The sequence below is a fragment of the Dryobates pubescens genome, chromosome 33 (genome assembly GCF_014839835.1).
Source record: "Dryobates pubescens isolate bDryPub1 chromosome 33, bDryPub1.pri, whole genome shotgun sequence".
Classification (NCBI taxonomy): domain Eukaryota; kingdom Metazoa; phylum Chordata; class Aves; order Piciformes; family Picidae; genus Dryobates; species Dryobates pubescens.
In genome coordinates this window covers 3,034,678-3,058,619 of record NC_071644.1, presented here as the reverse complement: position 1 = coordinate 3,058,619, position 23,942 = coordinate 3,034,678, and the positions used below count along the sequence as shown (strand labels likewise).

General features: G+C 54.0%; 4 protein-coding genes across 4 annotated transcripts in view; 2 read left to right on the top strand and 2 right to left on the bottom strand.

Annotated features, from left to right (window-relative positions):
* The window catches only part of CAPZB (capping actin protein of muscle Z-line subunit beta), a 69,114-nt gene extending 66,155 nt beyond the window's left edge, over positions 1-2,959 (top strand). Inside the window, exon 9 of the mRNA XM_054175876.1 lies at positions 2,647-2,959. Coding sequence (XP_054031851.1) covers positions 2,647-2,734 — 88 coding nt within the window. The 3' untranslated portion in view covers positions 2,735-2,959. The remainder of the gene's footprint in view (positions 1-2,646) is intronic.
* A 4,320-nt stretch (positions 2,960-7,279) lies between these two features.
* SLC66A1 (solute carrier family 66 member 1) lies at positions 7,280-11,194 on the bottom strand. The gene is made up of 6 exons (XM_054175805.1): positions 11,065-11,194; positions 10,770-10,854; positions 9,013-9,167; positions 8,737-8,829; positions 8,188-8,373; positions 7,280-7,621 (listed from the first exon to the last, which is right to left on the bottom strand). The coding sequence occupies exons 1-6, from the start codon at positions 11,161-11,163 to the stop codon at positions 7,514-7,516; spliced, it is 726 nt and encodes a 241-aa protein (XP_054031780.1). The 5' UTR covers positions 11,164-11,194; the 3' UTR covers positions 7,280-7,513.
* A 3,416-nt stretch (positions 11,195-14,610) lies between these two features.
* On the top strand, positions 14,611-20,517 carry AKR7A2 (aldo-keto reductase family 7 member A2). Its single transcript, XM_054175761.1, has 7 exons — positions 14,611-14,835; positions 16,178-16,365; positions 16,826-16,930; positions 18,127-18,223; positions 18,327-18,423; positions 19,019-19,148; positions 20,010-20,517. The coding sequence occupies exons 1-7, from the start codon at positions 14,634-14,636 to the stop codon at positions 20,169-20,171; spliced, it is 981 nt and encodes a 326-aa protein (XP_054031736.1). The 5' UTR covers positions 14,611-14,633; the 3' UTR covers positions 20,172-20,517.
* Positions 20,518-20,641: 124 nt separating this feature from the next.
* Positions 20,642-23,874, bottom strand: MRTO4 (MRT4 homolog, ribosome maturation factor). The gene is made up of 8 exons (XM_054175682.1): positions 23,847-23,874; positions 23,710-23,777; positions 23,532-23,635; positions 23,365-23,446; positions 22,879-22,946; positions 22,518-22,669; positions 21,382-21,458; positions 20,642-21,053 (listed from the first exon to the last, which is right to left on the bottom strand). Exons 1-8 carry the CDS (start codon positions 23,872-23,874, stop codon positions 20,901-20,903), a joined length of 732 nt encoding a protein of 243 aa, XP_054031657.1. The 3' UTR covers positions 20,642-20,900.
* Positions 23,875-23,942: the final 68 nt, after the last annotated feature.

Below are 23,942 nucleotides of genomic sequence, written 5' to 3'. Positions count from 1 at the left end.
GGCAGAGCTAGTTTTAATGAGGAGGTTTGGTCCTTCGTGGTCCTGGAGGTGACATTTCAATTCTGGCTTCTCTTTCTGCTGGCTTTAACAAAGCCAGTCCCAGCATTAAGGCGTGAGGCTCGTGGCTTGTGGTATTGAGGCTTGGGTTGAAGTTGTTCTCTCCCCACTGCTGGTCAGAATTCAGCGGGCTAGAGCAGAGCAAGTGAGGAACCTCCCTGCCAGGGCAGCTGCTGCACTTTTCAGCCCTCCTGCTTCTTTCTGTAGAAGTCCCAAGCTGGTTGCTCTCTCCTGCTCAGAAAGTGGAGAATCAAGATGCCAAATCCCTTCATCTGCACGGCTCAGCTGAGCCTCCCAGCAGAGTGCAGGAGGCACAAAGGGCACCAGCAAGCACAGCGCTGTTCTCTCACCTCCTGGCAGGTGAACGGCGCCAAGGAATCATCGGGGCTGCTGCCTGGGCAGCGTCTGCAGGAGCAGCTGGCTGGGGGCTTTGCAAAGCCCAGCTCCCCTAAGCAGGCCTCTTGTTTTCACTTGCGGTGCGCAGGGCTTTAGGCAGGGAGCGTTTATTGGCCTGAAAAGGAAACCTGTAACAGCCTTTGTCCTGCTGAACGCTGCCCGAAGCTGCTGTAAGCCAATCTCTCCTCTGCCTGGGGCACTCGGTGCGGTGCTCAGGGACCGCAGAGCCCCGGGGCTTGGCTTCCCCTCCTCTCCTGTTTCTCCTGAGCTGTGTGTTTGCCCGGCCGGATTCCAGACTGCCAGCTGCCTGTTGCCGAGTTCTCCTGACTGTTCTTCTCCCTGTTTGCTCCCCTCCTTTCCAAACTGCTCTCTGTAGATCTATTGATGCTATTCCTGACAACCAAAAGTATAAGCAGTTGCAGAGGGAACTTTCTCAAGTGCTGACTCAGCGCCAGATCTACATCCAGCCTGATAACTAAACCAATCCAGGTACCCCTGCCTGTGAGGTGTGACAAAACCAGCACTAAACCAGGACTCACCCATGAGACCTCTGCATGATAACCCAGACCAGAACTAACCTCTAACTCCTGCAGACTGATGAGCCACAGCTCAGCCCTGTTTCACCCGAGGGTTGTTTCTCAGGATGGCCAACTGGGTGCTCTGGTTGGGGTTGGAGATGTCACTCCCTCCCCTTCCCCCAGCTGCAGCGCCACGCTCTGAGCCCTGGCAGGGCTGAGCCCCTGGCACTCTTGCTGGGGAGCCAGGAAGGAGCAGGTGGTCGCCTACCCAAAGTGCTGTCAGCTTGGGCTGATCCAACCCAGCGGCCCTGGGGCTCTGTCCCCTGTGCACCCTCAGTTCTTCACAGCTGTGGGACCCTGCTTGAGGGGGCAAACCTCCCTGTCCACCTCAGTGTCCTCCCTGGGGAAGGACTGGGATCCTGGAAGTCTCACAGTTCTGAAACACTGGCACTTCCCTGACTCTGAGCAAGTGGGAGCTCACCCCGAGAGCACATCCCCTCTTTGCCTGGGGCATCTTGGATTTCCTCGGAGCTGGTGCTGCTGGAGCTCTGCCCAAACGCTTCAGCCTCTGGAGGGGCTTGCTGAAGGCTCTCACTTGCTCTGGAGCTCTCAGGGTCTGGGGCACCCCCAGCCACTTTAACCTTCCCCCCTGTAACGACTTGCAGATGTTGTCTCCAACACGTTCAGGGGAAGAGGCTCCAGGGGTTGCTCGTGGCCAAGAACCACCTTCTGCAGCCTGGGACATGCAAAGAGGAAAGGCAGAGGTGGTTCTTAAAGCAGCAGAAGCCTCCAGAGACAAGGGGATGGCAATCTTGTTAGGAAGAGATGTGACAGGGAGAGCAGCCTCGTTCACAGGGGCTGCTCCCAGGCCTGAGGAGGGTGTGAGGTGTGGTTGATGTGTGGGGAGGTCCTGCCAGGCCGGATGCTGAGCACTCCTGGCTGCCAGCAGCCTCAGGGCTGTCCCAGCAGCTGAGCCTGTGGCTGAAGGCCTTTTCAAAGGTCCTTACCCTTTCTGACTGTAGCACTTCAAGTGAGGGCTCCCCCACAACTGCCTGGCAGGCAAGTGAGCTGAGCTGGCTCCTAAAAGATGGAGCTTGGCTTCTAGGAGCAAACTTGGAGCATTCCTCTTGCTGACAGCACCTCTGCTCTCCAGCTGCTTTGAGTCACTGATGACTCTTGGTGAGGTGCAAACTGAGGACAGCAGCTGGCTGCTTTCCCCACTGGTGAATCCCCCCAGGGGGAAGTGTCAGTGTGGCTGCTTGACCCTGGGTGAACAGTCTGCAAAGAGGTTCAGAGCTTCCCCCAGCCCTGCCCTGCTCACCTGCCTGGGTGGGAAGCTGGAGCTCCTCTGCCTTCCCTTCAGGCTGGCTGGGAGGGTGAGAACACTAACCCCCTGCACTGGTGGTACTGGGGTCTGGAAGAACGTTGCAGCAGCTGGAGGGGGTCTGCTGGGGCAGGCTGGCTGTGGTGCCACCCTCGCTGGCCTGAGTGGTGCTGGGATGTTCTCACCGGGCGTTCACTCTGCCTTCTGCTTCCCCTAGCCAGCAGGCAAGGCCAGTCTGCTCTCCTGGGCTGAGGTGCTTCTCCTTCCTCTTCACTCCAAGTGCTGCTGAGCCACCTCCTCCTCCTCCTCCTCCTCTCCCCTCTGACTCGCCTCTCCTTCTTCCCCCTGCAGGTCTGTGCAGACTTTTGCAGACAAATCAAAACAGGAAGCTCTCAAAAACGACCTGGTGGAGGCTTTGAAGAGAAAGCAGCAAAGTTAAACGACTCCTCCTGCTAACCAGACATCGCCATGCACTCGTTAGACTCCTTCCATAGCAAACTCAGCCCCCTCCCCACCCCCTCCCCCCCCGGTGGCCCTTTTCTGTTCCATCACCTCCCACTCTGCATTCAGTGCCCCCCACCCCGATGCCATCCTCTCCCCACGAATAAAGCTGTACAAACTTTTTCAGTCTCTGAGGCCTACGTTTCTGGAGAAGTCCATGGATTCTTTTTCCCCACCCCCACCTCTCTTTCTCTCTCTCTTTCTCTTCCACCCTCCCCCATTTATATGCATAAACACCAATCATCGTTTGTCTTTTGCCCTCTCCCCAGCCCCTTCCCCTTCCCCCCCCCCTCTCCTGCCCTTTTGTTACATCGGTGTAAAAACTGTAAAAGAAAACAAAACAAAGCAAAGGTTTATTAAATGCTGTGGTGCGTGAAAGAGAACTGGAAACAAAGCAAAAGGAAACGAATCGCTTCCCCCTGGACGGCTGGGGGTGGGGGGTTGGGCACAGGGTGGGTGGGTGCTGAGCTGCTGGGGGTGGGAGGAGGGGGAGGGCAGAGAGTGTTTCTCCTGGCGGTTGGGACTTCCACTGCCCGAACCAAGGGAAGGGTTGGGGTTGGGGGTGGGGGGGAAAAGAGCTGCTGAGTTCTGCTCTCCTCCTAGCCTGCTTCTCAAGGGGGGGAGGGGGAAAAAGCTTTTTTCCTGTCGATTTTTATGGCATGCAAAGAAATCAACAACAACAAAAAAACCCCAACCCCCCCAAGAAACCAAACAAAAAAGCAAAAGGTTTTTGTTGTGGGTTTTTTTTTTCCCCCTTCCCCCCCCCCCCTCTTTGGGTTTTTTTTTTTGTTCCTTTTGGGTTCCTTTTGGGTTTGTAAAAGCTTCAATGGAATTCTGCAGCTGGGTAACTTGAGCCTCCATACTCAAAATAAAGGAAAAGATATTGCAAAACAAAACAAAACAAAACAAAAAAAAAGGAGAAAAAAAAACTAAAATGGAAAAAAAAAAAAGAATAATAATAATAATAATAAAAAAAAGTAAATGCCAGGAGGTGGTTTTTGGTGTGATCCTTCCTCCCCCCCGGGCTCTTTTCCTCCTTCCCTGCCTGGGGGGGGCGCTGTGGGTTGCTGCTGGGGATTGGAAGGTTTCTGGTTGTGAAGTTTTGACTTGGAGAAGAGGAGGCCTCCAGGGAGGCCTCAGAGCAGCCTGCCAGGAGCTGAAAAGGGCCTACCAGAAAGGCAGGAAGGGCTTGGAGGGATGAGAGGGAATGAAGGTGCAAGAGGGGAGAGTGAGGCTAAGCTTGAGAACAGCCCTGGGAGGAGAGGCTGAGGGAGCTGGGGTTGCTTAGCCTGCAGAAGAGGAGGCTCAGGGGAGAGCTTCTTGCTCTCTCCAACTCCCTGAAGGGAGGTTGGAGCCAGGTGGGGGTTGGGCTCTCTAGCAACCACAGTATCACTAAGGTTGGAAGAGACCCCAAGGATCATCAAGTCCAACCAGCCCCAGAACAAGAGGCCACAGTCTCAAGCTGCACCAGGGGAGGTTTAGGCTGGAAGTGAGGAGAAAGTTCTTCCCAGAGCGAGTCGTTCACCATTGGAATGTGCTGCCCAGGGAGGTGATGGAGTCCCCATCCCTGGAGGGGTTCAAGAGGGGATTGGATGTGGCCCTTGGAGCCATGGTTTAGCCATGAGGTCTGTGGTGACAGGTTGGACTCGATGATCTTTGAGGTCTCTTCCAACCTTGGGATTCTGTGACTGAGACTGGAGGAAGAAATTCTTTCCAGTGAGAGTGGGGAGACACTGGCACAGGCTGCCCAGGGAGGCTGTGGCTGTCTCCTCCCTGGAGGTGCTCAAGGCCAGGCTGGATGAAGCCTTGAGCAAGCTGGGCTGGTGGGAGGTGTCCCTGCCCATGGCAGGGGGGGTTGGAACTGGCTGATGTTTAGGGTCCCTTCCAGCCCAAACCATTCTATGATGCTACTGTGAACTGCTGGTGGCTGGCAGCAGCTTGTGTAGCTGTGAGCCTGAGAACTCACCAAGCACGTCTCAGAGGGCCCAGCTGCCTCTGTGTGGCCACAGAAAGCAACAAAAAGCTTTAGGTTTTGTTTTGAGCTGAGACTGGTTTGTTCCACAGAGGAGGTGCAGGTCACTGCTGGGGTGTGGTGTAGCTGTGCTGCTACTTTGGGCCAAAGTGACCCCAGGAAGGGTCCAGGCTTGGGGCACAGCAGCTGGAAACTGCCCAAAAGAGAGAGACCTGGGGGTGTTGGTCAACACTAAGCTGAGCCAGGCTGTGCCCCAGGCCACCAGCAGCCTGGCTTGGCTCAGCAATGGTGTGACCAGCAGGGCAGGGATCATCCACCTGTGCTGGGCACTGGTGAGGCCACACCTGGAGTACTGGGTTCGGTTTTGGGGCCCTCACTGCAAGGAGAAATGACCTCGAGCTGCCCCAGGGGAAGTTGAAGTTGGGTAGTAGAAGAAACTTCTTCCCTGAGAGGGTTCTCAAAGCCTGGCCCAGGCTGCCCAGGGAGGTGGTTGAGTCCCCATCCCTGGAGGGGTTTCAGAGCCACAGAGGTGTGGTGCTGAGGGATGTGGTTTAGCCCCAGCCGTGGTGGTGTTAGATGATGGTTGGACTGGGTGAGCTTAAAGGTCTTTTCCAGCCTGAAGGACTCTGATTCTCTGGCTCTGTGCACAGGACTGGAAGTGTCAGAGATGTCATGCACTGGGCTGTGCAGGCCTCTGCCCTTCCCAGCAGGCAGGAGCTGCAGGATCCATGCCACTCCAGCAGCTCTATCCCTCCTGCTCCTCTCAGAGCAGGGTACCCTGCTGGGTTGGGTCCTAACCTCCAGCCCTGGCTGGGCTGCTGCAGCCCCCAGCCTCCCACCCACTCACATCTGGGGACAACTGGTGCCTGGTTTGTGCCTTTTCTGGTTTAGCAGCTCTGCAAGATCTTCCTTTGGGGACTCTTCTGGGGACAGGGCTGTGTCACAGCCTCAGGGGGGGAATCACCTCAGCAAGAGCCTCTTTGCCACACCAGTTGCCATCCACCACCACCCAGCTGGCTGCTGGCACATAAATGTATGCTGTTTCTTTACCTCCTCCTACTAGAAGCTGTTTTCCTGGCTTTAAGAAAAGCCCCAGGCTGGCTGCTGGGTGGCAATTGTGTCCTGACCCTTCTTTTCCACAAGGCAGCTGTGCCCAGTCCCCTCCTGAGCTCAGGAATTCCAGCTCCCAGTAAAGCAGCTGTGCCCTCCCCAGCACCACGGGGGCTGAGCTGAGCCCAGGTTCAAACAGCTCTTCAGTAAACCCCAGGTGCTGAGGGCCAAGGAGCTGTGCTGTCCCCCTCCTGAGGCATCTGCTCAGGGATTAACACTGGCTCTGCCTTGTCTGTCTGTGCTTCCTGGGGAAAGGAGGACAGGGAAGAGGGGAGCAGCCCCCTCCACCATTAGAGCTGGGCATTAAGGGGGTGAAAATGCCAGCAGCTTTGGGAGGGGGGCAAAGAGCCTGGGAAAAAAACCCATTTCTCATTCAGAAAAGAAATGACCTAGCTCCAAAGACTGAGAAATGAGTGGCTGAGGGACTGTTAGATTAGTGATGATACAGCTAAAGGCCCAGGGGCATGGAGCAGGGTGCTGTGCTGTGGGGCAGTGAAGGGGAGCAAAAAGGGCTTAAGGGCAAAGCAGGTTCTTGTTTTTAAAGGGCAAGTTGTGTCAGCACTTCCTGAGGGACCTCCAAGCTTTGGCTGACTTTCCTCTTGCTGTCCCAGTGAGAGTCAGCTGCTTTCCCCCCAGCAGAAGTAGCTCAGCACGTGCTGGGCTGAGGCAGCCAACTTGTGGCTACACCACAGTGCTCCCCTGCCCACCCCCAGGCTGGGAATGAGGCTTTCCCCCACACCACTGCTGCCCCTGCTCCTTCTGCCACCAAGGAAGCTGTGCCAGGGCAGGGAGGAGGCTCAGTGCACCAAGCTGGGGATAAATTCATCAGGCTGGAGATAACTTCATCAGTGTCAGGGATAAATTCATCAGGCTGGAGATGAATTCATCAGTGAGAGAGAGCAGGACTGTAAACCCCAGCAAGCAGAGGCAGCACCTTCTGCCTGGCTGACTCTGAAAGGCATGGAGGGACTTCCCCCAGCAGGCCATGGGATTGAGAGGTGGGTGAGGCAGGAAATGAGCAGCCAGGGAAGTGGGGGCTGTGAGGAGCCTTGAGGATGATGCAGGAGCTGCCAGGTGAGCCAGCAAAATAAACCCAAAGGAGGCAGGTGGGACAAGGACTAGTTTTGGTTTACAGGCACGAGCTGTGCTGATGAAAGAGGTCTTTGGTTAGGTTGCTCCTTCCTTCTGAACCGGTTCCAGGCACTGCTGCACCTTCCAGCAACAGCTCAGTGTGGGGGACATGAGGCCCACAGGGAGGAGGAGTGCTTGTGGTTGTGGCAGCTTGCTCACCTCTGTCCCCTGCCTGCAAGCTCCTCAGGCTCCTCCCACCTCTGCCAGCACCAGGGAAGCTCCAGATCACCCTTGAGGGACAGAGGTGAAGCTGAAGTGCCAAAGGTCAGCTGTGGGAGGCAAGAGCAGCAAAGAGCAGCTTCTGAGGTATCAAACAATTCCCTGTTTATCCCAACTGCATTATTGGCACCAAAGGGGCACGAGGCCTCCCAGCAGCATCTTCTGCCACCTCAGTGTCTTAGCAGCACAACATGCCAGCCCCTGGCTCAGGTCCTCTTCTCCCAAGAGCCACCAGGATGGAGGGGCTGGTTTGCCTGGTGTTAAGCCCAGATCTTCACCCTGCCCTCACTGCTTGGTCAGCTCTCCAGGCTGACCCTGCTCTCCCAGAAGAGCTTCCCTCTCCTCATGGCTGCTTGGTCTTCCTTTCTGGTAAGCAAGGAACTGGAAGGAGATCTGAGCAGAGGTTAAGGCTCTTCACACAAGCAGGAGTGGATCTCTGTGATGTGTTTGGCCTCAGCACCTGACACAAGGCTGCTTGTGCCTGGAGAGGTGGGAGCAAGGCAACGAGCTGAAGGCAACCAAGGAGCATTGCACAGAATTATGGAATGGCAGGAAGGGAGCTCTGGAGACCACTGAGTCCAACCCTGCTGCCAAAGCAGGATCACCCAGGGCAGGGAACACAGGAACACATCCAGGTGGGGCTTGAAAATCTCCAGGGAAGGAGAGGACTCCACCACCTCTCTGTGCAGCCTGTTGCAGGGCTCCAGCACCCTCACACCAAAGAGCTTTCTCCTCTTGTTGAGGTGAAAGCCCCTGTGTTCCAGTTCATGTCTGTTGCCCCTTGTTGATAAAGCAGCCCCTTGAAACAGCCAGCAAATGACTCCCTGGCATGCACAGCTCAGAAGCAGCTGCTGAGCAGCATCAGCCCACCCAGCCCTGCCCTGAGAAGGGATGGCTCCCTGCAAGGCCCTGCAGCTGGGACGTGATGCTGGAGGCAAGTGCTGGCAGGGAAAGGATACAACCACGTCGAGGGACAGGACCCCCAGGCTGCCCACCAGCCAGGGCAGGTGGTGCAGGATGTAGTCACCTTCACCCTGCCCTGGCTCAGGGTTCTTCAGGAGGACACTGAGGCCATAGAGTAAATTCCCCAACATCACCAGGGCAAAGAGGGAGTAGGAGACCCCAACAGTGGACTTCCTCTTGTACTGGAAGAAGAGGGGCCAGAGAGAGGAGCTTGGGTGCAGCTCTCCCAAGCATCACTAGTAAGCAGTTATTAGTCACCCTCCTCCCCAAATAAAGAGTGGAGGTGGTGACTCAATGCTCAGAGCCTTGTAGCTCCCCTTGTGCTTGTCAATAAAGGCAAAAGGAAAGCCCCACCCTCAACACATTGGTCTGGTACAGGGAGGGGAGAAAACTGAATTGGGTTTTGGAGCAGAAATACAGAAAGAAGAACCATCAGAGGTGGGGACCTGGGAGCTCTGAGCAAAGAGGAGAGACATGATGGCATGGTTTGAGATCTCAGGGCCCCAGGGGTCCCCATCCTGCCCCACTCATGGTGTGACACTCACGTTGGTGTAGATCTGGGGGAGTCGGGAGCAGAGGTACAGCACAGAGGAGATGGAGCCAATGGTGAAGCCAACGATCTCACTCCTGCTGAAGGGCTGCAAGGCAAGGAGCTGCTTTCAGGGGCTCACCTCCCACAGCACAGCTCAGTGCAGGACAACAGCAGGGCCACCCCCAGCCTCTAATCTCCCCATCTATCCCTTGTCCCACCAGGATATGCCCACCCCACTGCTTGCTTCATCCTCTCTCCCCTCATCACATAGACTTAGGAACCAGCTCACCTCCAACCCCAGCTCATCCACATGGGCAGACAGCAGAGACCTCCCTTTAAAGGTCATGGGGTCCTGTGGCACAGCAGCACCTCTGCCCAGGAAGGAGAGAGTCGACAGCGTCCCCAGGGAGAGGAAGAGGAAGGCTGCGTTGATCGGGGCAGTGACTGCAGGGAATGGAGCAGAGCCTGCTGAGGGAGGGAGGCCTCCTCCATCAGCCCCCAGGCAGCCCAGCAGCTCTGAACCTCACAATCATTGCTTGGGTTGGAAAAGCCTCCAAGACCATCCAGTCCAACCATCAACCCACCACCACCACAGCCATCAAAGCATGGCCCCAGGTGCCCTATCTCTTGAACGCCTCCAGGGATGGGACTCCCCCACCTCCCTGGGCAGCCTGTGCCAGTGCCTGACCACTCCTGCAGGAAAGGAATGGCTCCTCATGTCCCACCTACACCTCCCCTGGCACTCTCCCTCTATCACTTGATACTAGGGAGAAGAGACCAACCTCCACCTCACTCCAACCTCCTTTCAAGGAGTTGTAGAGAGGTCTCTCCTCAGGCTGAACAACCCTTGGTCCCTCAGCTGCTCCTCCCCAGCCCTGTTCTCCAGACCCTTCCCCAGCTTTGCTGCCCTTCTCTGGACCTCCTCCAGCACCTCACTGTCCTTGGAGTGAGGGGCCTGAAACAGAACCCAGTACTCAAGGTGTGGCCTCACCACTGCCCAGTCCAGGGGGGATAATCCCTGCCCTGGTGCTGCTGGCCACAGCACTGCTGATCCATGCCAGGCTGCTGCTGGTCTTCTTGGCCCCCTGAGCATGCAGCTGGTGATGTTCACCCAGCTGGGCAAGAAAAGGACCATGTGGGTGCCAGGAGCCCCTCTGGGTACTGAGACCTTCAAGCTCTCTCTTATCTCTGTGGTGGCACAGCCAGCAGGAGTGACTGGGGCTATGCTGGGGGCATTTTACCTGGCAGTGATAGGGGGAGCTGGGAGCTATCAGGGAGGAAACTGCCCTTGCCTCAGCAGGAGAGAGCACTCCAGTTTCCATGGGTTTAGGGCTATGAAAAATCATCCTCCCCCTCTAAAAGCTTTTGACCATCCCAAGTCACAGCACAGCACATTCACATCCCTGCCAGGCCAAGCAAGCCTTGTGTTATGTGGTGTCAAGAAGCTCTTCAGCAGTAGCAGAACTGTGTGTAGCTGACAGGCCAAGTGTCAGCTGGTTTAATACCTTCAGGTGGCTTCAGTAAGTTAAATCAAGGTCCTGAGGGATTCCTTGCTCGTAGCTCACAGAAAGCTGCAATGCTAAAATAGTGAATGTCCTCTTGGTAGTCTCAGCCTTGCAAGAACTGCTCAGGTTCCCTTTTTCACTCCATCCAAACTGGGAGGAGCTTCTCCACTACCTGCAAGAGGAGTGCAGACCCCAAAACAGCCCTTAAAGCTCTGGCCTGCTGCTTCCAGCTCCAGGATGGAGTCACCACACAACTGCAAGGAATTTCCTTCTGCCCTTTGTGCAGCTCCCACTGGGTTTGTTTTCAACCTGAACACTGCAAATGGCATTTTGCAGAAGCTCCAGGCATGGCCAGCAGCCATCACAGATGCTCAGGTTACCTAAGAACCCATCAAGCAGTAAGTCATCTAACAGCTGCATCAAAGCATCTGCAAAGCATCTCTGCCCCAAGGCATCTCCCCCAGGGATTCCCTCCCCTCCTGGCTGCACAGCTCCAAAGATACACCAAGGGGAGCACACTGCCCTTGTAACCACAACTCACCTCCACTCCTGTTCTTCACTTTGTAGTAGAAGTAGAGAGAGAGCATCACCAGGTCTGCCAGCACGTAGTAAATAGCTGTGTAAACCTGTGGGGAGAAGCACAGCTCCAGCTGATGGCTGGGATGAGCCAGCACCCCTGGGAGAGAAGGGAGGAACCCCAGAGGGAGAAGGGAGCACTTCAGGGCTGTTTGGGTCACTGGATCCCAGTGCTGAACGAAGCAGCACCCATCCCATCGCTCCTCCCCAGAGTCTGGGGTGTTTGAGAGCTGACCCAAGCTCACCACTTCAGTCAGTACCTGCAGAGGCAACTGATGAGCCAGGAAGGAACCAATAAGGTTTAGGAGGTCTCCACCCAGCCATCCCAGCAGGAAATATATGGAGAGAGCTCGGTCCATGATGCCTGTTTTGCAGGCTTGGTAAAACTGCCTGCAGAGAGAGTTGGGCAGAGAGGCAAACCATAAACCCTGGCTGGTTCAGCGCTACCTGGGAGCCATCCCCAGCTTTCCCTGACACTCCTACCCAGATCATTTCACAATCTCCACTCGAGGGGGCTGGGAAAGCAGAGATTTCCCTTAGCAAAGCTGCCTGCTGCCCTGCAAACTGACCCCTGCAAGAAGTCTTGTGACCCACCGGCTGCTTGCAGCAATCCCTCAGGCTCAAGCCCTTCTGATCTGTCCCTCCTGCTGGGGGCAGAAAGCAGCGAGGAGGAACACCGGTTGCAGAAACCACCTCTCTGGTTACAAAATGGACCAAGATAGAGCACAACCCCTCCCAGGTCTCCCTCTGCCACTGCTGGCCCAGCACTTCCAAGAAGCCCAGGGCTGCTGGAAGCATTCCTCCCGCAGGTCTGACCTGCAAAGACTGCATTGCAGCTGGCTTACGTGGGCTCTTCAGCTGCCAAGCTTAGCAATAACAATGTAATAACCACCAAAGTCCCGGCGCTGTGCTGCCTCCTCCCTCTCCTCCCGGTTAAACCCACAGTTGTTCCAAGCCCAGACTGCCTTTGCTGGGAAGATTTAACAACCCTGGCAGCTTGTGCCAGGGGCATCTCGAGCCAGGGGAAGGGTTTGGGGAGCGATGCTTACGGGAAGGAGGCGGCTGCAAAGCAGAGGATGGAGATCAGCCCCAGGACGACGCTGGCGATGTCCCGGCCGTCCTGGGCACACTCGTTGAACACATCCATCACCCAGCGGGAGCCATTGGGACAGTCAGAAAGATTCCCAGGGAGAAGAGCCCTCCAGCTCCCTGGGCCCATGGCCTCTGGCTCTTGGCTCCACTGAGGAAGGTTTGTCAGCGTCTGGCAGTGAAACTGTTGGGGTAACACTGAAAGAAAAACCCCACAGGAACATAGGAAAAGTGAACTAAAACCAAGGGGTGGAAAACAGATCTGTGTTAGCAGCAGGCTCATGGATCCTCTGGCTTGTGTTAAAGAAACACCTCATTTTTGGGGCAGCACAACTTGATTTTGCTTCTGGTGGGATAAGTGGAGCAGGAAGCCTGGCAGCTAGGCAGAGTTCTTTAGCTCAAAGAGAGGGGAAAATCAAACGAGCGGGGCCAGGGAGGGGATTTTCTCCCTCTGCTGTGCTCTGGAGAGACCACAGCTGGAGCTCTGGGGCCAGTGCTGGAGCCTCTGTGCCAGGAAGGATTTGGAGGTGCTGGAAGGTGTCCAGAGAAGGGCCACAAGGATGAGCAGAGGGCTGGAGCTGCTCTGCTGTGAGCACAGACTGAGAGAGTTGGGGTTGTGCAGTCTAGAGAGGAGAAGGCTCCCAGGAGACCTCATTGTGGCCTTCCAGGATCTGAAGGGGGCTCCAAGGAAGCTGGGGAGGGACTTTTGAGGCTGTCAGGGAGGGATAGGACTGGGGGGGATGGAAACAAAATAGAAAAGAGTAGATTGAGATTGGATGTTAGGAAGAAGTTCCCCATGAGGGTGGTGAGAGCCTGGCACAGGCTGCCCAGGGAGGTGGTGGAAGCCTCCTGCCTGGAGGTGTTTGCAGCCAGGCTGGAGGTGGCTGTGAGCAACCTGCTGCAGTGTGAGGTGTCCCTGCCCATGGCAGGGGGTTGGAGCTGGCTGAGCCTTGAGCTCCCTTCCAACCCTAACAATTCTATGAAACCCAGCCTCCCAGATTAGCAACTTACCTCTTGCTGACAGCCTTTTGGAGCTTGTCTTTTGCTTTGGAAATCCACTTTTTCAGAAATTCACCTTTTTTTCCTTCCCCTTCTGTGTGTTTTTATTCACAAATCCACCACTTCTTCACAAACTCGCCTGGTTTACAGATCTGTTGTTTGCTCAGAAACTTGCTGCTTTCCTTCTCCCCAAATCAGCTCTTTGGTCAGAAACTTGCTGCTTTCCTTCCCCCCAAATCAGCTCTTTGGTCAGAAACTTGCTGTTTTCCTTCAAAATAGAATAGAATAAAATGAATAAATAAATAATAATAATAAAAAAGTAAAGTAAAATAAATTAAAGTTAAAAATTAAAACAATCGAAATAAAATAAAGTAAAATTAAAAATATAATAAAATAGAAGAGAATAAGAAGTAAAAGAGAATAAGAAGTAAAAGAGAATAAGAAGTAAAAGAGAATAAGAAGTAAAAGAGAATAAGAAGTAAAAGAGAATAAGAAGTAAAAGAGAATAAGAAGTAAAAGAGAATAAGAAGTAAAAGAGAATAAGAAGTAAAAGAGAATAAGAAGTAAAAGAGAATAAGAAGTAAAAGAGAATAAGAAGTAAAAGAGAATAAGAAGTAAAAGAGAATAAGAAGTAAAAGAGAATAAATAAATCATCTGTTTGGTCAGAATCTTGCTGTTTTCCCCCTAAAATAGAATAAAATAGATCAGCTGTTTGGTCAGAAACTTGCTGTTTTTCTTCAAAAACAGAATAAAAGGGAATAAAAGGGAATAAAAGGGAATAAAAGGGAATAAAAGGGAATAAAAGGGAATAAAAGGGAATAAAAGGGATCAGCTGTTTGGTCAGAAACTTGCTGTTTTCCATAAAAGAGAGAATAAAAGAGAGAATAAAAGAGGGAATAAAAGAGGGAATAAAAGAGGGAATAAAAGAGGGAATAAAAGAGGGAATAAAAGAGGGAATAAAAGAGGGAATAAAAGAGAGAATAAAAGAGAGAATAAAAGAGAGAATAAAAGAGATCAGCTGTTTGGTCAGAAACTTGCTGTTTTCCTTCAAAAATAGAAGAAAATAGAAGAAAATAGAAGAAAATAGAAGAAAATAGAAGAAAATAGAAGAAAATAGAAGAAAATAGAAGAAAATAGAAGAAAATAGAAGAAAATAGAAGAAAATAGAAGAAAATAGAAGAAAATAGATCAGCTGTTAGGTCAGAACCTTGCTCTTTTCCTTCCCCCCCCCCCCCCCCCATCAATTCTTTGGTCAGAAACTTGCCGTTTTCCGTCAAAAATAAAATAAACCATAATAAAGTAAACTAAACTAAACTAAACCAAACCAAAATAAACCAAACCAAACCAAACCAGCTGTTTGCTCGCTCTCCTTTCCGCCCCCCCCCAACCCCCATCCAAGCCCAGCCGCTGTTTACCTCGCAAGTTGTGAGGACTTCCCGGGCTCCGCCGCCCGCGCCGCTCGTTCGAAGGGGTTGAAGGGCTGCTCCGCGCTGCTCCGCCGGGAAGTTCCGAGGGGTTTAACTTTTCGCTATTTACCGGCCTAGCTTTTCCCTGAAACTTCTTGGTTTTACCTCAAACTTGCTCGCTTCAGGCAGCCGGCGGCTGAGCGGGAAGGACGGAACCGCCGCCGCCGCCGCCTCGGCGCATGCGCACAAGGCGGGCAAAGCGCCCTCTAGAGGGCGCTTTGCCCGCCTTGTGCGCATGCGCCGAGGCGGCGGCGGCGGCGGCGGTGGCGGCGGCGATGGCGGCAACCGGGGGAGTGCGGCCCGGGGTGGTGCTGGGAACGATGGAAATGGGGCGCCGGGCAGGGCCTGAGGTCAGCGCCGCGCTCCTCCGCGCTTTCCTCCGCCGGGGCTACCGCCTCCTGGACACGGCTTATATGTACGCGGGGGGAGAGTCGGAGAAGATCCTGGGCGCGCTGCTGGCTGCTGGCACGGAGCCCGGTAACGACCTGGGGTCGGTCGTTGTGGGGCTGCGGGGAGTTGGATTGTGGGGGGGGGGGCAGGCGTTGAGGAGAGGGGTGGTTTCTGTCGGGTTGAGAGTGGCGTTGAAGAGGAGGGATTTTGCTCAGGCTTCTTTTATGAGGAGGGAAAGGCTCCCCCGGGGCTGTTCCCTGAGGACTGTTCCTTGTGTTTAGGTCTGGGCTGCTCAGTTTAAGAAGGACATTGAGAGACTTGAAGGTGTCCAGAGAAGGGCAGCAAAGCTGGGGAGGGGTCTGGAGCACAGCCCTGTGAGGAGAGGCTGAGGGAGCTGGGGTTGCTTAGCCTGCAGCAGAGGAGGCTCAGGGGAGACCTTCTTGCTCTCTGCAACTCCCTGCAGGGAGGTTGGAGCCAGGTGGGGGTTGGTCTCTTCTCCCAGGCAGGCAGCCAGCCCCAGAACAAGAGGACACAGTCTCAAGCTGTGCCAGGGGAGGTTTAGGCTGGAGGTGAGGAGAAAGTTCTTCCCAGAGAGAGGAATTTGCCACTGGGATGTGCTGCCCAGGGAGGTGGTGGAGTCCCCATCCCTGGAGGTGTTCAAGAGGGGATTGGATGTGGCCCTTGGAGCCATGGTTTAGTAGTCATGAGGTCTTGGGTGAGAGGTTGGACTTGATGATCTTTGAGGTCTTTTCCAACCTTATTGATTCTATGATTCTAGGAGAAGGGGCTTCCCTGGGACTGTTCCAGGAGGAGAAGGGGCTTCCCTGGGTCTGTTTCCTGGGAAGGATCTTCTTTGGAGAAGGGTTTTCCCCTGCCAGGCTGAAACTGTCCCTGAGGAAAAGGGCTTTCCCTCAAGCTTCAGCCCTGAGGAGAAAGGTCTTCCCTGCCAGGCTGGCAAGGTCCCTGAGGAAAAGGGCTTTCTCTTAAAGCCATTGCCTGAGGACAAGGTTTTTCCCCAGCAGGCCAGCACTGTCCCTGAGAAGGAGCTTTATCTGGGCCCATTCCCTGAGAGGGTCTTCCCTGCTGGGCTGGCACTGTGTAGAGAAGGGCTTTCCCCTAAGTCTGTTCCCTGAGGAGAAGGGTATTCCCTAGGTCACCTTCCTGAGAAGAAAGGTCTTCCCTACCAGGCTGACACCATCCCTGGGGGGAAGGGAGTCCCATATTAGTGCTGACTCTGGGCCTTGAGGAGACCGTGCCTCTCCAGGGCAGACCTGCAGTCCCTAAGCACAAGGCTTCCCCTGCTAGGCTGACGTGGTTCCCGAGGAGAAGGGCCTTCCCTGGAGCAGCTCAGGCATCAGCTTGCATCATGCTCCCATTCCCTTCCTGAAGCTGGAAGTGGCCCTGCTCATTCTCTCTTTCTCTCTGCCAGTGGAAGTTGCCACCAAAGCCAACCCCTGGGACGGGAAGACGCTGAAGCCTGACAGTGTGCGATCACAGCTGCACACATCCTTGGAGAGGCTGAAGAGGAAGAGTGTGGAGCTCTTCTACCTCCATGCCCCTGACCATGACACCCCAGTGGAGGAAACTCTGCGTGCCTGCAACGAGCTGCACAAAGAAGTAAAGTGGGGACTCCGAGCCTGGACCGTCTCTTGATCTCCTCCCACCACCTATTTTAAAGCAGGGCTGCCTGTGCTCTTGTGCAGCACTGGGTTTGCCCAGCAGCAGGAAGAGGGCACAGAGGTGACCAGGGCAGAGCACTGTGTTGCATGGTCTCGTGGTGCACTTTGTTCTCCAAAGCTCTTGCACAGGTTGGAGCACCTGAACTTTGCTTTCAGCTGTGACAAGTGACTAAGCTCAGGGTTGGGAATGGGTGAAGCATTCACCCAGCAGTGCCATTTTATATAAACCAGGGGAAACATTTAGGTCAGGCCTTAGAATGCACAGCCATCTAGAAGAGGACAGCAGACAACTCAACTCATACTCAGTGATTAACCTTTCCACCACCTGCATCTTGCACTGCCTGGGTACACATTAACTTCAAACCCCCAGAACTGAACAGCTTTTATTCCCTCTGCAGGGAAAGTTTAAAGAGCTTGGTCTGTCAAACTATGCTGCATGGGAGGTGGCAGAAATCTGCACCATCTGCAAATACAACAACTGGGTGATGCCAACTGTCTACCAGGTGAGGATTGCCATGGTCTGGCAAGTCCTTTGTTGAGGGTGAGATGAAGCAAATGCAAAGAATATGAGGGTTCAGATGAGAACAGCTTATGGATGGTGCTGTGTCTTCACAGCACTGGTCAGGCATGTGGGGAAGGGTCTAGGATCCCACATTTTAAATCAACCCTCTGTGTGCCAGGTACTGAGACAGAAGGGGAAGCTGCTGCAGTTATCTGGGCAGTCCTTTTGGGACAGACAGGATTAGAGAGCTGAGAGGTCCCTTCTCAGAAACAGCTGCATCTGTGTTTGTTGCTTGAGTCAGTGACTCCCTTGACATGGAACTTCAAGTTTTTGCAGTATCTGCAACTCTTCAGGAAGTCTGTTCCCAAGCAGATGATAACCTTCTCTGACCTGAAACCACTCTCCTGGATAGGAGAGTTATTGAGAAGGATGAGGAAAAGGCTGTTCTGTGTGCTCCTGCTTGCTGTCACAAGCTGGTGTTTGACAAAGGGCTACAAAGATGATTAGGGGACTGGCATCCTGGGCCTGTATCAGGAACAGTGTGGCCAGCAGGAGCAGGGAAGTCCTTCTGCCCTGTGCTCAGCACTGGTTAGGCCACACCTGGAGTCCTGTGTCCAGTTCTGGGCTCCTCAGGTTAGGAAAGAGGTTGAGCTGCTGGAAGGTGTCCAGAGAAGGGCAACAAAGCTGGGGAGGGGTCTGGAGCACCGAGGCTGAGGGAGCTGGGGTTGCTTAGCCTGGAGAAGAGGAGGCTCAGGGGAGACCTTCTTGCTCTCTCCAACTCCCTGAAGGGAGGTTGGAGCCAGCTGGGGGTTGGTCTCTTCTCCCAGGCAGGCAGCCAGCCCCAGAACAAGAGGCCACAGTCTCAAGCTGTGCCAGGGGAAGTTTAGGCTGGAGGTGAGGAATAAATTCTTCCCATCAAGAGAGATTGGCCAGGGGAATGTGCTGCCCAGGGAGGTGGTAGAGTCCCCATCCCTGGAGGTGTTTAGGAAGAGCCTGGCTGAGGCCCTTGGTGCCATGGTTGAGTTGATTAGGTGGAGTCTCCATCTCTGGAGACATTCAAAACCCACCTGGATGTGTTCCTGTGTGACCTTCTCTAGGTGACCCTGCCTTGGCACGGGTGGGTTGGTCTCGGTGATCTCCAGAGGTCCCTTCCAACCCCTGCCTTTGTGTCACCCCCTTTGTCTCTCACCTCTGCAGGGCATGTACAATGCCACCACTCGCCAGGTGGAAGCTGAGCTCTTCCCATGCCTGAGGTACTACGGGCTGCGCTTCTACGCCTACAACCCGCTGGCAGGTAATGGGGGGGCAGCAAGGGGGAGGTTTGGAGGCAAAACCATGCAAATTGGGGGCTGCAGTGGAGCCAGCCCATCGCTGAAGGTGCTGCTGGCTCTTTGCAGGAGGGCTGTTGACTGGCAAGTACAAGTATGAAGACAAAGAGACACAGCCCCCAGGAAGGTTCTTTGGGAACGACTGGGCTCAAGCCTACAGGAACAGGTACGTTTGGAGGGGGCCTGCAAGAGAGCTGGGGAGGGACTTTTGAGGGTGTCAGGTAGATAGCACTAGGGGGAATGGAGGAAAAATAGAAAGGGGTAGATTCAGATTGGATGCTTGGAAGAAGTTGTTCCCCAGGAGGGTGGTGAGAGACTGGTACAGGCTGCCCAGGGAGGTGGTGGAAGCCTCCTGCCTGGAGGTGTTTGCAGCCAGGCTGGAGGTGGCTGTGAGCAACCTGCTGCAGTGTGAGGTGTCCCTGCCCATGGCAGGGGTTGGAGCTGGCTGAGCCTTGAGGTCCCTTCCAACCCTGACAATTCTATGATTCTAATAATGGGGTTAGAGGAAGCAAAACTGACCCTAGTTTGGGCAGTGATGATTTCTGCTCATGTGAGTGAGTCTGTGGCTTGTGACTGAGCTTTGCAGGGTGGTTTTTTTTAGGCTCAGCTTCCTCCCAGCTGACAGTGGGGGATAGCAGAAGTCCTGAGAGGTCACAAAAAGCTGCATGAGGCTTCCTGAAAGCCTTCTGTACTTGACTGGAACGTAGATCTGTGCTTCACTGGAGGTCCCAATGCAATAAGAGCCATTTCTTTTCCTGCAGGTACTGGAAAAAACACAATTTTCAAGGCATTGACTTAGTAGAAAGAGCTCTGAAAGATGCTTATGGCTCCAGTGCACCGAGCCTGACCTCTGCCGCTTTGCGTTGGCTGTACCATCACTCCAAACTGCAGGTGAGAGCCCAGCGTGGCCACAGCCAGCAGCCTGCACAAGAGCTGGGCACCTCTTGTGGCACACAGAGGGGAAACATCTGTGTACAAGTGGTTGTTGTTTAATCTGCATGTCCCATGGGCTTGTGGCCTTCCAGAATGAGTGTTCCTGTGCTTGCCTGGCTGCAAGGGCAAGTCAGCTCCGTGTTTAACCCACAGAATCCTGTGTTCACAGGACTGGAAGTAGTAGAAGATTTTATGTGCTAGTGAGGAACTATAGAAGGGACTTTAAAGATCATCCAGTTCCAACCCCCCTGCCATGCACAGGGACTCCTCCCACCAGCCCAGGCTGCTCAAGGTCTCATTCAACCTGGCCTTGAACACCTCCAGAGAGGTGTACAACCTCACTGTGCAAGCTGTTCCAGTGTCTCACCCTCACTGGAAAGAAATACTTCCTCATCTCCAGTCTCCATCTCCCCTCTTCCAGCTTTAATTCATTCCTCCCCATCCTATCACTACAAACCTTTGTAAAGAGTCCCTTCCTAGCTTTCTTGTAGGCACCCTTCAGGAACTGAGAGCTTGGCTGACTACCCAACTACCCTGCAAGCAGGTGGCTTCCATTATCATCTGACTGAGAAATTCATGCTTCTATCTCAAAAAAACATTCCTCTAGCCCCTAGCAAAACAGGATGTGGCAGCTTTGGAGGGGCTTGGCCTGACTTGAAGGTGTTTGTGTGAACAGAACTTTGTGGTGTCACTTGCCCAAACATCCAGGAGTTCCTGTGGGTCCTCCATTGGAAAGCAGCATTTCAAGCTTGGCCTGTGGAAGCTGGGGTGCTGAACTGCATTTCTTCTGGGTACAGCAACTCCTCTTGTGCTTTCCAGGGCTCTCTTGGAGATGCAGTGATCGTTGGGATGTCCAACCTGGAGCAGCTAGAGCAGAACCTTGACTGCAGTGAGGAGGGTCCCCTGCTGCCAGCTGTGGTGGAGGCCTTTGACAAAGCCTGGAACCTGACTGCACATGACTGCCCCAACTACTTCCGCTAGAGCCTGGGCTAGGGGTGAGAAAGCAGAGGTGTGGGGCTGGGGAGTGGAGCACAGGTCTCTCAAAGCATGAGAGAGGTACTCACCCAGCTGCCCCCTTCATCCCTGTGCAAATGGGCTGTGATTTTCCCTGTGTTGATGAAGCTTTGTAGGATCCACTACAGCTGTCAGCACTTGGCTGTGCTGGGCCATGCCTTACTCCTCCTCCCCTCGTGGGCCATCAGCTGTAGGCCACACACTTAGTGGTGACTTATGGTCTGGACACATACGTGAGTGAAGGCCCCAGTTCCACTTCAGTATGGTCTCAAGTCATGTCCCTTCTAACACAGACCCTATCTCTCAACTGTACTGGCTGACCTTTCCCTGGAGTTTTGATATTTGAGCTCAGTAGCTTCTTCTGAAGCTCCTACCAGAAAAGAAGACCCAACCCTTCAGCACCTTCCCCAGGGCCAGGGGTTACACTAGCTGCCTTCTGCCTAGCTGTCATGGTGGAGGAGGCATTTCCTCAGATCCCAGGGTTCTCAAACAGCAACAGGCAGCAGTGAGAGCCAGCTGAAGTTTTAAAGATAGATTTATACATCTATAAAAAATAATAAATCCCATAATTAGCTCATCTTCAGAAAAGCTGATTTGGGGTGATCATCCTTGGCCTGGTGCAAATGGAGAAGGGAAGCATCCTCCTCTTCTTGTCTCTGAAGTAAACTGTCTGGAGTCCAAGCACAAGGGCTGCTGCTAGTCCTCAATGCTGTCGTCATCATTGTCCTCCTCCTCTTCCTCCTCCTCCTCCTCTGTGTCTCCCACAAGCTTCTGGAAGTCTCCAGTCTCGGCATTCCACAGAAATTTGATGGTGACTTTGAACTCTGCCATCTCGTAGCCAAAGAGTTTCTAGGGAAAAAGGAGCCCAAGCCATCATTCCTGCTCCCTTGTCTCTCCAGGGGCAGCCTGGCAACCCCCCTTTTGCTGTGTAAATACTGCTCCCAGGTTTCTAGTGGTTTCCAGGTATTTGGTAAACACCACTTCCAGAGGGGGACTGCAGAGCAAAGCAAGACTGACAATAACTGCTGCAGAGTTTCAGCACTCCAATTAGGGAGTTTGCTGCACCCCACTGACTTCACTGAGGACTCAAGACCTTCCAGCTTTATTCAGCTCAACAGTTACTTTGTCTCAGGGGAGGTATGGGCTCACAGGGGTGCTACATCCCAAGGTTACTCACCAGGACACGGGCTTGTTCAGGGGTGAGCACGTCCCCTTCTTTGCAGACTTCGTAATCTGAAAGCAGCGTCACCACTCCTGCAGGAACAGAAGCTCTTGGAGTAGCCTCACAAAGAGTGGACAAGCCTGAGCTCAGACTCCCCCAAACACTGCATGGCATCAGCCACCCAGGGCCAGCGTTAGTGTGCACCCCTGGAAGCTGGGTGAGACCAGCTCAGAGAGTCTCCCACGACAGGCTGCTGAATGCTCTAGGTTAGGCTGGGCCTTGATATTTACACTGAGGCTGGAATCTTGTATACAAAGCTGGTTGTTTACTTGGCCTTTAACAGCAGTTTGGGAAGGATGGTGCATTGGGGTGGTTCAGCCTAGAGAAAAGGAGGCTGAGGAGAGACCTGGCATTTTGCAGCTCCCAGAAAGGAGATTGGAGCCAGGTCAGGGTTGGGCTCTTCTACCAGGGAACAAGTGGTAGGATGAGAGGAAATGGCCTCAAGCTGCACCAGGGGAGGTTTAGATTGGACATCAGCAGAAACTTCTTCAGTGAAAGGGTTCTCAAAGCCTGGTTAGTGAGGAGGAGACCAACTTCACCTCTCAGGTGTTTGCTGACCTGAAACAAAGAGGCTAGCTGTGGGATGCTGGTAACACAAGAGGAAAGGAGGCTGAAGGAAGACCTGAAAGGAAGCTGAAGCCTGGGGGGGTGTTGGTCTCTTCTCCCAAGGAAGAAGTGATAGGACAAGAGGAAATGGCCTCAAGCTGCACCACTGGAGGTTTAGATTGGACATCAGCAGAAACTTCTTCAGTGAAAGGGTTCTCAAAGCCTGGCCCAGGCTGCCCAGGGAGGTGGTTGAATCCCCATCCCTGGAGAAGTTTCAAAGCCACAGAGATGTGGTGCTGAGGGCCATGGCTTAGCCCCAGCCTTGGTAGAGTTAGAGAATGGTTGGACTTGATCTTAAAAGGTCTTTTCAACTGGAGCAATTCTGATTCTAAAAGCACATACTAATTTCTAGCAGCAGCTGAAGAAGAACACCATTCACTGTGTGTTCTAGACTAAATGCTCCTTGAACATTTAACAGTCTCCTTGAGAGATCTTACTTGCACAGACAAAGAACCCAACTGTTCCTCCGTGGCCCCTGCACCTACCTTTCTTTAAGGCTGTAGGCAATCCCAGCTGCCGTAGCTGAGGCTCCATGGAGTGGGGGAACTGCTCCAAGGGCCCTGTGTCCAGGCTCACTGTGTACGTTGCCTTGTTCCCTGCACGGGCAAAGTCCACCTCTCTGAATTTGGAGAACCACCTGAGAGGGTTAAGAAGGGCTTTAGACGTGGAAACAACATCCTGGGGGCTAAGACAGAGAGTCTGAACTTTCTGTGGAGGATGGCAAGAGAAAGGACCAGCACAATGAGATCACTGTTTCAAGAGGAGCATCAAGTGAAGTCGTTGAGTGGCAAAAAGGCTGCTCAGCATTTCAGTGTCAGCCCCCAGGTGTGACAGATGAGTACTTACTCATCCACCTCCTCCTTGGTGCGGTTAGTGAAGAGAAGACCAACTTCACCTCTCAGGTGTTTGCTGACCTGGAAGAAAGAGGCTAGCTGTGGGGTGCTGGTAACACAAGAGGAAAGGAGGCTGAAGGAAGACCTTCTGAAAGGAAGCTGAAGCCTGAGGGAGTTGGTCTCTTCTCCCAAGGAACAAGTGATAGGACAAGAGGAAATGGCCTCAAGTTGCACCAGGGGAGGTTTGGGTGGGACACAAGGAACAGTTTCTTTCCCAGAGGGTTGTCAAGGCCTGGAAAAGACTGCCCAGGGCAGTGGTGGAGTCCCCATCCCTGATGGAGTTTCAAAGCTGTGGAGATGTTGTGCTGAGGGGCACGGCTTAGGGGTGCTGGGTTAATGGTTGGACTCCATGATCTTAAAGGTCTCTTGCAACAAACAGCTCAGTTTCCCATGAGCGAGGCATATCTTTGGGGCACACAGAATAACCCCCAGCCCCTACCTTATGCAGATTCTCCTTGTACTCGCTGCTCGGCTCACGTCCCAGCGCCACCATCATCACTTTGTTCTTTCCGAAGAAGATCCTGGGACAGGAGAAGGAGACCGCTGTGAGCCCCCGGGCCGCGCTCCCTACTAGGGCAGCCACCACCCGCCGTCCTGCCGGCTCACCTGCTGTGCTTCCAGGCGTTCCGGACGTCCTTCAGCTTGTTGTTCCTCATGTTGGCAACGGAGAAGACAAAGATGTACTTGTAGGTGTCCACACATCGCCGCAGCTGCAAGGCAGGGGTTAGCCGGGACCGGGGAGCGGAGCGCCGGGTAGGGCCGAATGGGTCCGCGCCGCACTTACCTCAGTGATCAGCGCCTGCTTGGCTTCCAATCCCTTCCTGGGTGTCCGCGTCAGGGAGACTGCCGGGAGAGAAGCAAAAAGGCCGCGTTAGAGCGGGGATGGGGAGGGAGACGCGAAGGAGGAGAAGGGGCGCTCACCCTTGCGGTCCCGCTTGGACTTCGGCATGGCGCCGCCGTGCTTCGAGGCCCCCTCGGCGGCGTGCGGGCTGCTGGGAACGCCCGCGGCTGCCCAGC